This window comes from Leptonotus elevatus, chromosome 17 (genome assembly GCF_054856555.1).
Source record: "Leptonotus elevatus isolate MCC_2025b chromosome 17, RoL_Lele_1.0, whole genome shotgun sequence".
In the NCBI taxonomy this organism is placed as follows: Eukaryota; Metazoa; Chordata; class Actinopteri; order Syngnathiformes; family Syngnathidae; genus Leptonotus; species Leptonotus elevatus.
In genome coordinates this window covers 13,943,352-13,961,192 of record NC_141255.1, presented here as the reverse complement: position 1 = coordinate 13,961,192, position 17,841 = coordinate 13,943,352, and the positions used below count along the sequence as shown (strand labels likewise).

The 17,841-nt window shown below is 45.4% G+C and overlaps 1 protein-coding gene across 1 annotated transcript; it reads left to right on the top strand.

Moving 5' to 3' along the window:
* Window positions 1-305: 305 nt before the first annotated feature.
* rin1b (Ras and Rab interactor 1b) lies at window positions 306-17,466 on the top strand. The gene is made up of 12 exons (XM_086060194.1): window positions 306-632; window positions 6,624-6,767; window positions 7,099-7,213; window positions 7,288-7,360; window positions 7,808-7,899; window positions 8,007-8,179; window positions 8,390-8,674; window positions 9,298-9,835; window positions 11,197-11,505; window positions 11,763-11,894; window positions 11,965-12,134; window positions 14,390-17,466. The coding sequence occupies exons 2-12, from the start codon at window positions 6,624-6,626 to the stop codon at window positions 14,711-14,713; spliced, it is 2,355 nt and encodes a 784-aa protein (XP_085916320.1). The 5' UTR covers window positions 306-632; the 3' UTR covers window positions 14,714-17,466.
* The last annotated feature ends 375 nt before the right edge of the window (window positions 17,467-17,841 follow it).

Below are 17,841 nucleotides of genomic sequence, written 5' to 3'. Positions count from 1 at the left end.
ATGTTGCCTTTTTTTAAATAGCGGAATCCCACTAACACAGTGGAAGGATGAACTCGGTATATTTTCTTCTTCCTGGTCGTAACAAAAAACAAAACAATTGAGAAGCACGTAGCTGGCTACTGGTATAATGGGGGGGGGGGGGGGTTACAAAGTTATTATAGTAGTTTTCTAAATCGTCGCTGCAGCACTGATGGGTGTGTCTGTGTGACTCCCATTTGGCGGCTGATTGGCACCAATGTTTCACTCACAGGCTGAACTACTGAGCGCACAAACGCGAAGGGCGGTGCCCCCCTGTGGACAAGATGAGGAATCACAACCCCCCTCCCAGCACCTGCAAGCTTTGGGACACAAATAGCGCCTGACGTGCGTCAAAGTCCAGTTCCGGTGGAATGACGGCGTTCCTGGCCACGCCTGAGATGGAGTCGGGCTATCGGGAGTCGCCTCGACTCAGTGCAAGTTTCACGCGCGCGCGCGCACGCACAGACTAGCGACCGACAGGACTGCTGGAGATGCGCTCAGTCTCCTCCTGCGCCTTATTGCCGTCAATGGAAGAGCGCGCTCTTCCTCGCTGACGACCTCGCTCTCCTCCAGGCGCCACCAGGACCCGCACCCGTCCGGGGAGGAAGCCCAAGGTAAGTCACCTGATCGCGGGCTCGTTTGTGACATCCCGCAACGTGCGCTGCCCATGCACGTTGCTGCATGTCAACTTTGCCAAAACGCGTCAACTTCAAAGATGACGTCATTTTAATGAAGAGCTACAACGTCGGTGTTGGTGAGTTGGGGCGCTTGACGGACGGAGAGGTCGCGCAACGAGATCAGGTGAAAGTAAGCCCAAGTGGGCGGCAACTCACTCTCGGGAGTCGGGACGTTACATAATCGTCAAGAGTGAAAAGCGCCATCCTGTCGGCGTGGGAGTGGACGTGATGTTTCGCGCCGCTTTCCTCGCCTCTTCTTGCATGCGCGTGTGTGGCATGGAAGCAGAGATGTGCCCCCTCTCCGACCCATTATGCACCCTCAAGAGCAATTAACAGTCCTGCAGTATAGTCTTTTTCTTTTTTTCTTTTTCTTTTCTCCTCCTTTAAAAATAAAATAAAAGACAGGGTTTGTTCTCTCCATTGGCTCAAGGAGGCTTGACCGATAGAGAATCATGTGATTCCTATACCTCAAGCCCCGGTAGCGCTATCCCTGATCGAAGAACGACTAACAAATCAAAATTAGATGTACTGGGTTATTTTCCCAGAGCACTCGTCGGGTAGCTGTGGATTTGAAGCAGGTTATTCGATTGAAGATCGGTTTTGAGCAAGTTAAAGAGCTGAAGCTGGTCGCCATTTTGGACAATTAGTGAAGTTGAAATAAAGCTTATATATAACATTTAAAAGCAAAGAAGGAAAAACTAATTGAATAATTTAAGACATTTAAAAGCAAAGTACAATGAAGTGTACGCATAGTTTTGAACCTGCTAGGTTTTAAATGCATTTACACTTGTAAAGTTTAACTTTAACAGTACCATATGGTGGAGTGTTAGGTTGAATTCATTGATGTCCTGTTTTTTTCTCTCTTGAAATACACTGATGTTGGATGCATTGGTAATTCAGTTCGTTTACGTGGGTGTCATTGACGCCATCTGGTGGCCACAAAAGTCATGACTGCAGTCCACAAATGTTCTGCGAACAGTGCATGGCTGGTCATCACACGCCATTGTTACGCGCCGCACGCACACAAAACACTCCCCACACACAAACTCCCGAAGTGATCCGCTTTCAAACTAATGAATATTCATAGTTATGCTAACGGTTCTCCCCTACAGTGTTGTGTTACAGCTGACTCACGAGTGGCTTTGTCACCCTATAATGGACACCTGCCATCATAGCAGGCAGTAGGACCCCACCAACCCGCCCCCTATGTCGACACTTGTAGCTTTCCCGTTAGTCATCAGGCTAAACTTAGCCATCATCATGTTCACGCAGATGCGTTGCGGGCGGCCGTCAACCTGTTTTTTTTTCCCCCCTCGCCAGTTTACGTCACTTTGTTAATAAGCAAGTGCGGCAACAGTCGTCTAACTTCATCCGTTAATATGAAAGCCACAGACGCAGGTAAGATACACTCACGCACCATATGCACGCAGCACTTCCGTGTTTTTGTTTGGGGTGCAGGAGGCGTGCAAAGACGCATAGTGATGTGATGATGACAGCATTGAAAGTAGTCAAGAAATCGCTTGTCTTCATTGTGTGAATGCGTACGGCATTTCCCGACCGATTCTCACCATTCTAATGTCAACTTTCTCTCTCCATCCCTCATATTACTTTTAGTTTTGGTGGTTGTGTTTTGACATGAAAAAACAAGTTTTGTGTTTGTTTTGATGAGACCTCAAACGGACAAAGGCTACCTTGTCCATAGATGCCAGATGTGTATTTGATTCTTCCCATCATTGTGGAGGTGGTGCATTGTGTGCTTGCTAATATGATGGCTTGTGTTAATTGTTTGGTACAAAAATATATATATATTTTTTTTTTACAAAGTTGTGAAGAGTTAAGCGACACTTTATTGCTTTTGCAAGAAAACTACTATAATGTTTTGCTAATTTTGTGAAAAGTTTTCTTATTTGTGTGAAGAGTTTGGCACAAAAAAGACAGTACAGTAGTTACGAAAAATGCTTAAGCCATCAGAAAAAAATGGTTGAAAAATTCCATGTGCCAACATATTGCTTTTTTTTTTAATTATTATTTTTTAAAATCTTTATAATGCTATATAATTCAATATCGACGACATATTGCACATTTTGCACCAATACCATTCAACATCATTTCATATCATTTCCTGAAATGGAATAATAGTGAGTTTTACTTACAAATGAAAAGTAATTTAGCAGTTATTTTGGCACTTAGTTTGAGATAAAAAAAAAAATCTGCTCATCTCGGACGTTTTTTGCTCTGATTAGTCCCATCTCAATTCCAAGATTGCTATCTTCTCCTATATGCTGTCTGACCCCCCCCCCCTTCACCCCACCCCTCTCTCCCTCTCTCCCCCAACAACCCCCCCCCCCCCCCCCGCCCTCAATGTCTAGTGATCTGTTGTATGGTCAATAAGTGCTATCTATGCGAGGTTTTTTTTTACCTATGAATTCGATTCTGATTTTAAAGGTAAGCAGCATTTATATATATATATATATATGTGTGTGTGTGTGTGTGTGTGTGTGTGTGTATATGACGTGTTTCTCAACTGCTAGTCATTTTAGGTTTTTAAGTTCAGGTGTGTATGTGGATGAAACTTTTGGGATGACACTAATTTGTTTGTTTTGAGCTGTCTGCAATTTTCTGTTTAAAATGTGTGAGAGGCTATTGTACCAGGAGATGGCAGCGTAGTCAAAGTGTCTCTGAACTACTGCCCACACAGTGGTGGCGGTCAGCCATCAGCCCGCTGGCTTGGGATGTGCAGACCTTCAGGAGTGTGAAATCATACATGAGAAAAGGAGCAAAGACAAAAAGTGACGGGTGGTGCCCCCAGTGTCCCCGCCCCCCATGGTTCCATTGCCCCTTCTCTGAGAGGTACAATAACGAAATTGAATTTTTAATGTTAGTTATGAAAACAAACACTCTCCCTAACTGGGTACATAAAAGCCATCTTGGCACACAAAATGGTTTCCTTCTTCTCCTCATTTCTTCTTGCAACTTTCATAGTGCTTGTACTGAGAAGAAAAATGGACTACTTGGAAAATGATTGATAAAAAAATGCTCATAACAAAAAGTCAAAATACACCTGTAGCCTATATGTTTTTCACACTAGACAAAATGTTTTTGAACACTAGAAACAATGTTTTTCCCCCCCCAATGAATCAATCAATAAAACCGGATGAGTTATAACTCTGATTCACCCCCCGACACACACATAATTTTATTTTGGTGTCCACGCAAAATGTGTTCAGAAAAATAAATACACAATATTAAAGTAAAGTACAGTTGCCTGAAAAATTTACTTAAGTACACTAACAATGTATTTGTACTTCCCACCTCGGGTGTGTGTGTGTGGGCGCAGTTGCATTTTACGTAAGGAAATTCTGCTGGGGTCGTGCTCCCTGAACGTCTAACACGAACGCACAAGTTGTAGCCAACGATGGTGCTGTGGAGGAGACGAATGAAATGATAAAAACAATTATCCCGGATATGACAAATGAGTCCTCTCGGGCTATTATTTGCCAACTTGTGGCGAAGCGGCGCGCGCGCACGCTGCCGGAGGGGGAGGAGTTACATAACAGGTGTCAGGAGGTGAGTGTTGATGTGCAAATGAATGGAAACAAAGTATGCAGCAGTATAGTCCTTGCATGATGCTGAAGCGCAAGGCAGGCAACAAAAAAGAGGGGGAAAAAAGAAAAGAAATACGCGTGGCGTACACAAGGCGTCACTTTTATTTATTTATTTTTGTCCAAATCTTTGTGGAAATAAAGCCGTAGTCCCCTTGCCACTTTAACAACCGCGTTGGTGTGTGCGTGCGTGTGAGCGTGCGTGTGCGCGCGTAGCCTCGGCTTATCAGGGAAAAGGTGTTTCACTGAGTGGGAATGCCTGGTAGAATGTGTAGGCCAGGGTTGCCACGGCAACCATCTGCTGTTACGCTGGCGAACGCTTGCCGGCAGCCCACACAATGTGACATCCAGCAGCACACCAAGTCGAGCGAGCGCCACAATTTCGAGGGCCAGACACTGAAAATGGACTGCTACCATCAAGCTATCGATGGCAGTAGCCTTCCAGCTTGGATAACCAGTCGAAAACCATTTTAAGCTCCGTCTGAACTTCTGACAGTTCTTTTGTCCTTAATGCTCGCTATGCTATGAATGAGCAGGCTGCAAGTCCAAGTCTAACACATTTAATACCAAGAAAAATTGGAACCTTAACCACACAGATGCGGAAGAAGGTCTAACCCGTCCAAAATTATTTGTCTTTTGCACCACATCTCCTTTATTTGGGTACCACACCGGTGACCATGTTGTCACTTTTCAAGTGTCAGTGACTGTATTGAACATATCGAATAAGGCTATTCTCAAGATGCCGGAGTTTTGGGAGACCGCGGCAGCCTGGTTTGCACAGACGGATGCTCTATTCGCCCTGCGCGGGACGATGACACGTGCTACTACTACGTCGTTCCGCCACTAGGTAGCGCTGTTGCGACAAGAGTAATGGGTTTCATCAGAACACCTACAGCCCAGTTTAAAAGTATGTGGCGTTTAAGGCTCATCTCAAGTCCTTCGAGCTGTCACGCTACTCCACAGCATGTTTTTCGTCTGGTCTGACATGTACTCAAGTAAAAAGTAAAAAGCAATTTTTACTGTCAACTATATACAGGGTTGGGAGGGTTACTTTTAAAATGTAATCCATTACAGTTACAAGTTACCTGCTAAAAAATGTAGTTAGTAACGTAATCCAAGTACCATAATATTAAAGTAATGTAACTGGATTAATTTTGGATTACTCCAATATTGAGTATGCTCATGAAGACAAAATAAAAATAAATATCACCACAATATATATATTCTATACAATGTGCCCCTGCTATTTGCGGGTGATAGCAAAAATCCTAGTGTATTTAAAAAGCATGTAGGCTATTGATTGATTGATTGAAGGCCATATATTGTTTTCGAACCGAACTAAAAGCAACCACACCTCATAGATAGATAGATAGATAGATAGATAGATAGATAGATAGACATTCAATGAGGATGACGATGCGTGACCAACTGCAAAATTAACTTTTATCCCAATCACAAGTTTAGCCGTGTATATGTTGTGCATGATGTTTAAATAGTGAATTGGTGGGAGGAAGATTTGTTTGGAATGTGTAACTCACATTATGGTTGTAGGCTAGCGGGCTAGCTAGCAAGAAGCTACAGCGCATAGCATGCCGCTGGACTCTCAGCTCAACCTTTCGCTCCGAGTAAATTCCAGTGAATACCAGTCGCCATTCCCTCCTCCCGTCCGTTAAGCTTTTTCAAACTGCCCGCGTGTGGAGGACGCGACGAGTCAGTTCGTTCGTTCCCACCTCCCTGACATGGAGCAACGGTCCCACTCGCGCGGCGTGCACGCGCTCTCTCTCGCTCTGTCCTTCTCTCTCTCTCGCCCTCTTTCTCATTGTAGAAATTGTAATCCCTCAAAGTAATCCCCATTTTTAATAAATGTACCTGTAAAGTGATTACATGTTTTTTTCCTGTAACTGTAATGGAATACAGTTTAAAAAAAATTGCAATCTGATTACGTAACGGCGGTACGTGTATTCCGTTACTCCCCAAGCCTTTTTATATACAATACCCGTTTTATCTGTTGTTTCATAGTTGTTAATGCTTCCTGGTTTACGTCACTGCCGTCTCTGTATTTTCCACCTTGTAAAAGTCCTCAAGATCTGAGTCACTATAGAAAGAAATAGACATTTCAGATATCGGTTTCAAGTGTAAGGGGTAAAAGCAAGTCGAATCGTCAGAAACTTGAAAAATCTACTGAAGAACTGTACCGTAGTATTTGGACTTTGTACATTTCCACCACTGGCGACGACTCATGATTGATTTGAGCAACTTGGTTGAAAGTGACCCAAAAACAAAGAGGACTGCATAGATGTGAGGTGATCCGTGTTGTTTGTTTCAGATGCAGGAGGCGGGCGCCACTCAGCCAGGTGCCCAGAGGGCCTTTAGCGTCTTAGATCGTTTGCTGTTAACACACTCGGTGTGGCTTCAGCTGTCACTCAAGCAAGAATCCGTCCTCTACATTCTGCTTAGAGAGCCTGTCGGGGTGAGCACACGAGCACAGAGACGACCACACTTGGGCACCGCTCAACTCAATTCAAAGTCACTGTAAAGTGAAAATACTGTCAAGGTTTTCCAACTCGTGGACAACCCTACCAAATGTGAATGAATAATAATGAATAAATGGCTCAGTTCTTACATAGTGGGGGGGGGGGGGTACTCAAAACTGAATTAACGCTATATCTCCACAGTTCAACACGACATATAGTTCTCGCTCTTAGCCCAAGTTTTCACGAATGAATGTTTCATGTATTTAGAAACACATTTGTGAATTTCCTTTCAAGACGAAGCTGATGATGATGTTGGTCTACTTGCAGACATTCTTGGTGCGCAAGTGCAGCTTGAGCCAGAGGAAGGTTTTATGCGTGAGGGTCACGGCCGACAGGAGTTCGTCCTCTGTGAAGGAGTGCTTCATCTGTGAGGAAGACTACAGTGAGTGCAGCTTCACCTCGCTGACGGCGAAGGGGGGGAGCCTGTCACTCAAACTCTGCTTCCTCTTCCGCCAGCATTCGCCTTGGAGAGCTCGGCGCTCAGCTTCCCGGACTTGTGTCGCCTGGTGGCTTTCTACTGTGTCAGCAGGTCCAGTTAATTGTGTTTCTACTGAACAACAATAACACTGGGGAACACAACTTTTGTTGAGTTAGGTCTGACCGCTGTTTTTAAATATTTGGGGTGCGGAATCTATATATGTAAATAGCAACACACAACACAGATGGAATGGTAGCTGTAGATGTATCCAATCGCGTTCAGCTGTTACGAAACTGAACTTTCATTGAAATTGTTCGTTAGTATTAAAGGTTGCAAATTTCTGGGAATTTTCAAAGTTGAGAACATTGAATGGAAATTCATTGGAATTGGATCAACACAATCTTTCTTGATTGCTTACATTTCCCAGTTTCATTTACCGGAAACTTTCCAGAAATCTGCCCAAATCTTCCATTTCTTGGCAACCTGATTACTAAGCTTTCACAACAAAATTTAAGATGATCATCATTTGAAACAATTGTTGGATCATTTTGTCTGCAGGGACGTCTTGCCTTTGCCTCTTCAGTTGCCAGATGCCATTGCTAACGCCATGACACACAGGCAGCTGGAGAGCATCTCGCACATGGGCCAAGGTGCATCCACCGCATCGTCATTATTTCTCCTTGAGACGACAGTTTTACTGTTGAAACCAAAAGCCTAACTTCTTTCTGTCCTCCGTTTCCATCTGGTCTCCACACAGACTTTTGGAACTCTCCCAGCGCATCAGAACTTCAAAATGGACCTCTGGCGTCAGTGAGCAGCAGCCTGATACAGGTGGAGGCGGCCTTGGACCGATGGCGTGTTCAGGGCCACGGCAGTCAAAGCAAACTGTGCTTTATAAACCCTCTCTTCCTGCAACTGGAAGTCTGGAAGGTAGGTTGTGTCAGGCTGGAATTGATTCCTGATGACTTTGGGTGAGAGGCAGGGTTCACCCTGGACTGGCCCCAGTCAGTCGCAGGCGTTCTCAGTCCAGTTTGTTCTTAAACTAATCCGGCCCTAATGGATAATAGCACATGACTAGCAATGTTGTGAATCAGAACCAAGGACGATGAGCTGATGCAGCCATCTTTTCCATTCTCATAGCAATCAGAACTCCAGAGCCACAGTGCCTCCAACAAGCGACACCGCTTCAAGCGTAGCATGCGGCTGCGCCTCTCAGAGTGCTCCATGAATCTGTCGCTTGAGGGGGTGGGCTCCTACTCCCCGCCTCCGACCATAGAGATGCCCAGTGGCTCCAAGAGGCTGCACGACTCCAATCCCCAGAGAAGAGTTCATGCCGGAGCAGGGGTCCTGAGGAGAACCCCTGCCGTGTTACCAGGGTCTGCAGGGTCTGAGGAAGAGGACATGATGGTCGCCCGAGCGCCTCAAGTAAGATTCTCAAAAGAAAGAAAAAAAAAAGACTCACTAGTCAATCTGGTTGTGCTAAATCTCGGTTCCCATTCGTCAACTGGCTTCCAGATGAACTAGCTCCCGTTTCCAGTTAGGCCAATGTTAGTCCAGTAAATGTGCATTTCTTGACTGCAGATTCATCACAAGGAGCATGGAAATTGTTCAACTGTGTACATTTTCAATTCTTCAATAAAGACGTGAAACACAACGGCTCGTTCCCCGCTTTTAAAGGACTGCGAGAAAATGTGAATACAAAAGATTTTTTTTTTAGCCATGTCATACAAACACTGAACATGACCAGTTGCTCCTCAATTTGCGTTTGACAATAGCGCAAACTTCAGGTCACTTCCTGATTGGCGATCATTCCGTTCCAATGTGGCTCGACTGAACTCATTGTTGACCACACGACACTCGTAAGGACTTGCCACCGTAAATTTTGAAAGGGATTTATGCTCGTCGGAGTAACCGTTTTTTTTTCTTCATACCCAGGGTAACTGCTCAGGATAATCTTTTCAAGACATCCGATAATTTGACCTTTGGCCAAGGAAGGGAAAAATAGTCAATGTCAGGCCGATGATCAGTATGTTTGTACTCTGCTTCAGGTGGACCAGCCTCCTGACGTCCGGCAGACGGTCCCAGCAGATGTGCCTGCCATCGATGTGGCTCTACTGGCGCCGGAGCGCCGGCCGGCTCCATGTCTAGCCGAGCTGGACAGCAACAGCTCCTTCAGCAGTCTGGATGAGGAAAATGATTCGGATTCCGATTTTGAGAGTGGGCTCCAAACCCAAACTCAGGATTCACGGCGGCCACCGCTGGTGCGGTCACGAGGCCGTGGCGGGCTGCACCGCATGAGTGAGGCATTCGTGTGTTTCTTCGCTCCGGACAAGCGTCTGGCGCGACTGGTGCAGGAGCTGTCCCGGGACAGGCGCTCTATTTTTGGAGCGACGGTCCAGGACTTCCTCCTAGCTCAGACAAGGTTGCTCAAATCGGTGGCCGCCGCCTCATCCTCTTCACCGTGTGTGACATCCGTGCAACTCCTGCAGGGTGTGCGCCTCTTCCTGTCCCAGGCCAAGTCTTGTTTACTAGAAAGCGGCGAGCTGGAACCTCCCATTGAAACTTTGGTGCCAGAGAATGAGAAAGGTAAACACATCCAAGTAGAATCCAAATACCAAAACCAATAAGACAAATATTGTTTGGTTGTGCACGCATAAATAAAAACTATAAAAGTCACGCAGCTCTGTGCGTAGGCTTGTGTGTATGTGCGTGCACGTGTGTTGCCTGGCACTGCACGGACTTCTGGGGGGATTGCTGGGCCGCTCGCCTTCCTTCCTTCACTCTGATTTATCTGCTTTTGCGTTGGTGGGAGCCATTTGCATTTTTTTCCCTCACTCTCGTTTATCATAAAAAGATCTCACGGGGCCCACGCACGCTTGGAGAGCGCACGATTCAAAGGGGGGGGGGGGGGGGAGAGAGATGGCTAAGGGAGGGGTAGTTTTACAGTAGAAACATGGAGTCACTTAACATACTTGTAAGCGAGCAAGATGGACATATGAAATCTACTTCAGCACAGGTGAGAGAGAGATGAGAAGCATGCTGGGAACGGCAGTGGTGTGAAGTAACCAAGTACAAATACTTGGCTATAGTACTTCAACGAGATGCATTTGGTACTTTAACTTCAATTTCATTTCTGAGACCTTCTACTCCCTACATTTGAACCCCGATAGCTGTACTTTCTACGCCTTATGATGTCAAAATAGGCTTGTTACTTTTTTCAGCCTTGGCAGATGACGCTAGATTAGCCTGTTTACAATGTTAGCAAAGTAATGGGAGCACATAGTGTTGTGATAGCAAATAATTATTTTTGAAGAACTGTTTTTTTCTCATGTCAGGTTGTCAAAACGGGAATTGTATGTAAATAAAAGTAAAAATTGAGTTTCAGTTTATGTACTTGGAGCTAAGTACATTTCAGAGTCTGTAATTTACTTTGATTTAAAGGGGAAGTCAACCCAGAAATGTTCTTGCCAATATGTTCTCTGCATGCCGACTCGTCTAAAGATGGTATTCTGATTAATATTGCATTTGCTGAATATGAAGAAAGCAGCAAAATCCACCCATTTTACCATCAGGTAAATATAAGCTGAGCCGTGATTGGTCGTCACCTTGCCCTAAGCAACTGTGATGTCATTTTCAGTTAACAGCAAGTGGCAAAATGGCTGCCCCCAGAGATGATTAAAAACAGGCGGATTTGGCTGCTTCATTCATATTCCACAAATGTAACCTTCATCAGAATGACGTGTTTAGACGAGTAGGGGCACATACAAAATATTGTAAAGAAATGATTGGGTTCTCTTTGCAGTACAGTAGTCTTTTTTTAAATTATTATTATTATTATTTGACATAAGTACCGTATCTGTACTTGTACACAAGTACCAAATGTAAGTACTTATGCCAGCTCTGTGGAATTGACAGGTAGAATTCCAATAGTTCTCCTGGTTTGGCAGATCTTGCCCTCGAGCGTGCCATGTTCTCCTGCGTGCTGCGGCCCCTGAAGTCTCACCTGGACAAAGCCCTCGTGGCGCTACATCAACGGGATGCATCCAGCCAGCGGTTTCAGCGGAATCTCTTGCATCTGAAAGGCAAGGGGGCTGCGGAACGCCTGGGCTTGCGCACCGGTGTGCCTGACAGTCGGCAGGTGGACAAGGTGAAGCGGAAGTTGGCGCTGATGCGACGCACACACTCGCCTGTCGACAAAGTGCTGCTGTTGCTGCAGATCTGCAAGTGCGTGCAGAACACCCCGGGCACCGCGCATGGTGAGATGCCAGGTTGTCAAGCATGGCAAAGGCTTGAAAATTTTCGGTGCAAAGTTTGATCAAGTTCCATGGCAAGTTAATCTGACGGATGTTAGAAATGTTCCACATCGGAACATTTCCATGAGAAATTACAGGTTGTTATGTATTTTTGAACTCCTCGTGTATTCCTATGAATTGCCATGGAAAGTTTCAAACATTTCAGAATTTTGCACTCCTTGTCGGAACTCTTAACATCTGGAGTGTTTGGTTCTCAGCAGGGCAGGAAGTGAGCTGGGAGGACTTCCTGCCGTCACTGTCCTACGTGATCGTTGAGTCCAACAGGCCTCACATCCTGATCGAGGTGGAGTACATGATGGAGCTCCTGGAGCCATCCTGGCTTGGTGGTGAAGGTTAGCGTCCAGTGAAACATTGGCGTGGGCAGCTTGTCTGGATTCCATTTTGCTGCTCTTGTACTTGCAGGTGGCTCCTACTTGACCAGCGTGTTCGCCAGCCTGCATCTGATACAGAGTCTGGACCGGGACCAGCCGATCTCAGGCTGCCTTACATCCGAGGCCCAGGAGGCGCTGAAGCAGTGGCGGTGTCGGCGGAGCGGCGAGGCTCTGAGGCAAAAGGAGACCATGCAGAGCCAGGTAGCGTTGGCCGCATAAGTTCACGGTGTTGGTTGTTGATGGTGTGAACACTTGAATCAGAATCTAAACTGAATACTAGGGCTGTGCACGAATCAGCCAAATTAATTAGCAAATTGCAAACAAACAGTGAACTAGAATTTTCCCATTCGAGTCAGTACGCGTCTTAGCGTATCGTCATCAGAGAGGAATGTTTAGATGGCACGTGGGGGTGTGCACATGCATGAAAGCTACGTACGCGGAAGTAGTTATGGGAATATTTGCCTGGCCAATGCAGACCTTGCAACGGGTATATTTGCCTTGCTAGGATGTGGCTAGTAGCATGTAGCTGGATTTAAAATGGGCCCAAAGAAAAATAAACATCCTGGAAACTGGAAAGGTTCAACTTCCTGTGTGTTGATGTGCCAGTGTCGGCTACACACCGACACATTTGAATGAGATAAGTGAATATGGCTTTATAATCAATGCACTTTTTTATTTTGGAACTATGACGTGTTTTTCGGCAGTCATTGAGTAAGCCATGCGAGTTGATCCGGCCATTGAGTGGCTAATGTCAAAACGAACAATGAAGGCGGATATTTGGTGCGATTCCGAGCTCATTGAAAAAATGCTGGGTTGTTTTCCTAACCCACTGGCCAGGTAGCTGTGGATTTTAAGCAGGTTGGATTAATTATTTTGAGCCAGCAGATGGGATTTGGGCGGGCTGAAGAGCTGAAGCAAGTGGTCATTTTAGGTTCTTCTTCATGTAGCAATGTTGGTGGCGGCTGGATTGGACTGGACTGTAGACACAGGGATCAGGGTTCAACGTGCTCGATCAAATCCTCAACCGATGCGCTGGCTGTAAATAAGGACCCAGTGCAGGGTTAGGTTGGGACCATTCAAGAAGAGTGAATAACTTTCTGAGAAATCAGTTCCTTAAACAAGAAGGTCCTTAAACTGGAGTCGGCAAGGCGTTCTTTGGGTGCAAAATAATTTGCATTTTGCAGAAGCCTGGGTGGTCCCCCTCCAGCTTTCGTAAACATGCTCGAAATGAATTTGCAGGGATTACTTTTCAAAGGTAATCTTCTGATGTGGGCCATGCATGAACACACACACACACACACACACACACACACACACACACACACACACACACACACACACACACACACACACACACACACACACACACACACACACACACACACACACTTTCACCTGTTATCAGATTGGTCCGAGCAGATGCAGGAGAGAGAGAGAGAGAGAAAAAAAAGAGGCATTGTCGAGCACGTTGTTTGCGTGCGGTCACGTGGTGCCTCTCTGGGCTTCAAATAGCCCATCCAAGTGAGCCGGCAGCCAGATTGTGCTCCGACACAGGCGGGCGATCTGTGAGGCGAGTGCCATGAGGAAGTGGGCGGTCAGATAACATGAAATTTATTGAGCTGTATCTACGCATCCAAGCAGGCAAACACAATATGCACACGGACAGCGAGGAGCTTGGTGACTATGTAAGTTGGACCTGTTGACAATTGGCTCTTATTGCTGTGTGTGCGTGTGGGGGGGTGTATCTGTGGTTCCAAAATGGATAAGTAAGTATGGCAGTGTACACTTTTAAAGCGTGAACCCCCGCTATTAACGTGGTTCTTTTGCACTTTGAAATTGCGCAGATTTTGAAATTGATGGTTTTGTATCCGTTTTTGCAGTATACAGGCAAGTCTGAATTTGGAGTTGAAGTACCAGGTTGTGCCGCAAGATGCCGGGCAGCACTGAGGTCCGCTGGATGTACTGTCGATGCAGCATAATTAAGAGCTTAAAGAAGAGGCAGAGAAGCCAACGTCAAGATGACTTTTGTCAACTTAAGATTGTCAATGTGAAAGACTAAGTGCCTCTGCTACGAGGAGCTGATCCGATTTCTTCCGTCGCAAATTATCGACCCTGTTTTGGAGAAGATTCTCTCTCTCAGGAGGGGCCGACATCAGTCTCCATCCAGCAACGAACAGCATTACTGGCACTTTCGTTCATATCGCAGAATACGATTTCCTTGTTTTCCTCCTTGTAGACTCGTCATTCTGTATTTGTGTTGTCAATCAAGATGATATGTGTCCAGATAGTTGTCTCACCTTGCGCTGATTTCCTCCTCTGTGCTCTAACTGACATGCAGCTGCACAGCTCCGTGTAGTCACAGATGATTAAAACAGAGCCGGCTTCGAGGATCTGTTTGGTTCGTGACCTAAGACGTCACTGCTCTAAGTGTTATTTGTGCTTCTGCCCCCTCCCAGAGGTGCGTTCGGATACTGTTCCAGGACGGGGAGCGGAGCGCCGTGCGGACCTTGCAGTGGCGAGTGGGAGAGAGCAGCCAGGCGCTGGCGCAGGTGTGCGCCGCCACCTTCGGTGTGTCCGACCCGCAGCAGTACACGCTGTACTGGCGCAGTGGTGGCGAGATGCGCGCCCTGCCGCCCCAAGCCCAGCCCCAGGACCTGGCGGGCCACAGCGAGGGAGGCCCTTCCCTCTCCTACCTGAGGACCGACCACGACTTCAGTAAGATGCGGCGGCTCACCAGAGGTGGCGCTGTGGACCTGAGTGAGTCGGTGTGCGAGGAGTGAGTGGGAGCGGAGGAGGCGGGAGTAAGGAAGAGACTGATTCCCGCGGGGGGATGTGGGTCGGAACTTGGCGTGATACAGACCAGGAGCGGCGCTGCGCCTGGTGTGGAGGAGGGTTCCGTTTGTATCATGGAGGGAAACCGTCATCCGCTTAAAGACCGCCATGCCAAAGTTTTTCCGGCTTTTGACTTCTAAGGACAAGTCCCAAGTCAAGTCGCTTAGGAAAAGCTGTTTTCGAAATTTTGTGATATGCAGCTTACTGGTGTGCAGGTCCACGGCGCCACCTCTGGTGAGCCACCGCATAACGCCTGCTCAAACGTCAGTCCAGCTGCTGACTGATATTACCTGGATGAATGACGTTCCCAGGCACTAATAGGACAATTCCGCACACTAGTAGAACAATTCTGTCTTAAACCAAGGTGTTTTTTTCCTCCACTACTAGTAACACTTTTGGCTGCGGTATGACCTTAAGTTGGATATTAAGGAGATTTTTTTTCTTCCATAAAACGATTTAAGTATTTAGAATATATATATATATATATATCTGCGATTGGCTGGCAACCAGTTCAGGGTGTACCCCGCCTACTGCCCGAAGCCAGCTGGGATAGGCTCCAGCAACCCCCGCGACCCTTGTGAGGACAAGCGGTACAGAAAATGGATGAATGGATGGATATATATATAATAGCTCAATTAAATCATTCAATTCCGATTATCAATGAATTGGCCGATTCATTAAAAAATATACCGGTACTGTATACTGTAGAATTATTTTTTGGTCGCTTAATGCCAGTGATGGGGAATCCGGGTTGAGAAAGTAAAAACCTGAAACAGTATGGCTTCCGCCACAGGCACTTCTACTCACCAGGCGGAGTCGAGCTGGTTAACCTGCCAGTTGAGTAGAAGCAGCAATCTGTGGCAGGATTTTGATTTTCTGGACCTGCTGGATTCCTCATCCAACAACAACAACAACAATAATAAAGATTTCAATTACAGGCAAAACATTGGACTGTCTTACAATACTTTGTTCTTTGGTGTTTTGGGGGGAGGGGAATGTTTGCATTTCCTTATCTTTGTCTTATGATGTAATGCGTTAATGACGAGTTGTGGACAAAGAGCGTCGTAGTGCATAAACCTTAAATTGGGCATTAAGAATTACAAATAAATGCTGAAACAGCCCCACTCTTAGGACAACTAATGTTACTAGTGAGGCAACACTACTAGTGGGCTTTTGGTGCTACTAGCAAGGTCCAAGAGGCTACTAGTGTGTGACACATTACTACAGTACTGGTTGAGTTACTAGTGCAGCACAGTAGTTCACTAGTAAGTTACTAATAGGCCAAAAGAGGCATTAGGAGCCACTACCTGCTGCAGTTTTTTTTTTACTTAGGTGTCAGTGGATGGTATCTGTGGTCTCCATGAGTACCCAATACCCGATACCAGTACATATACATCTATAGAAAAAAATACGACACAGTCGTTCTACTAGTGTGCCCTCAGGAAATGTGGCTCATCCATCTTTTCCTTTGTTTTGAATGCTTTTCTCCTTTAAGGTGTCTTTTAGCATGACGCGGTGTGATCACTTTTGTATTATAGAGACACGATCTCAAAGTACAGCACACACTCACTATATATTCGCCTCAACACAAGGAGTGAAAACTTGCAACTCACCAAATATTTACAATTGATTGTGAATGTCTAAACCAAAATAAACTTTCAAGTATAATTCCAAAACACAAACTAATCTTACAATCTTATGCTTTAAAATGAATAGCTAAAAGATTGTTTTTGGAAATTGAGTGACGTAGATGAAGAATGGGTGAAAATCTGTGATTTAGCGAGGCCATGTAACACATTTTTAAAAGGTGAAGCCATTTTAAAATGCAGTTATAATGGGTGACACTTACACACCGATTTTTGCTATTTGCGGGTCGGCCGCAGAAAAATTATCTCTTGGAGTTTACACCTTAAAATATGCAAAATCACATTGAAACTTTTTAAACATATTATGTATTCCAGCCCAAGAAAAGCTATACTCAACAGAAAGATCTGTGTTCTAGTGAGAGTGCACTATAGAGGGGGATTATTGTATGGCAAACTCTCTATCCTTATTTGGTCACTGTTGTTACCTGATGTTGAGCAGCTGTCCGTTGAGAAGTTTAGCCTTCTGCTTGTCCAGTTGTCAAGCTCACACGGATACTGGAATGGTTTGTCGCGCTTCCGTTTGTTGTCATGCCCGTGGATGCTCAGCTGAAGGCCAACGCTAGCAACTCCTACGTGGATAGGTGTGCATAGGTGAGGTTTTCAGCAAATTCATATTTAGGTTCTGCAGAATCATTTGCCAATGGTGAAATGCAAATCGAGTGGGTCCTCCGTATCACAACGGGTACCGGCATGTCATAGGCTGGCCGGACTAGTACGAGTTATTGGAGGCCGCATTTCTTGGCGGTGACTGGATCGATGTGCCCAGGACAAACTTCCACTGACTGCTCAACTCCACGTTGTGTATTTAAAACTACCTTTGATTGTTGGGCTTGCAGGGTGGATGTGTGCAGCACTGTGCAGACGTTAACCGGCAAGTAATGACCATGATGTGTTTTGAACATAACTGCATGCTTTTTAAAAAATATATATATTTTATTTCAAGTCTCTGCCAAAGTGACGTGTGCATGTATTTACTGCGTGAGCTCACTATTTCTTTTCATTGTAACTGTGCCGGGTAATTTGTAGAAATAAGAATAAAAACAAATTGGTGTGCAGCTGTGAGTAATGTTTTTTTGTCCAACATAATTATATTAATACTTATTTAAGTTCAAGATATACCGTACATTGCAATACACATTGTTCTTTACTCTTTCCCCCAGAAACATATCACAGAATAAAAGTACTTTTGAAAGTGATATCAAAAAATGAATAATACAAAACGATGAAGCACAAAATGCAAAAGGAATGAAAGCCTTGCTCCTTAGTTGTGGAGGTGGTAAGAATGTCAGGAGACCTAACGGAAATAGTTAAGTGCTTGGATGGTTTGATGTTTAAGCCTAAAATATCAGGGATTAACTTTTGCCAATTTAAAACAGGACCAAAGCATGACAGTCACGATGACATGACATGACAAAACCTGACCTAAAACA

What these genes read in the sequence shown, in the direction of transcription:
- rin1b (XM_086060194.1), top strand. Translation starts at nt 6,624, where the DNA reads ATGCAGGAGGCGGGCGCCACTCAGCCAGGTGCCCAGAGGGCCTTTAGC. An exon ending in CACCCCGGGCACCGCGCATG is followed by an intron (nt 11,506 to 11,762) that starts GTGAGATGCCAG and finishes GGTTCTCAGCAG; the next exon opens with GGCAGGAAGTGAGCTGGGAG. An exon ending in ATCCTGGCTTGGTGGTGAAG is followed by an intron (nt 11,895 to 11,964) that starts GTTAGCGTCCAG and finishes TTGTACTTGCAG; the next exon opens with GTGGCTCCTACTTGACCAGC.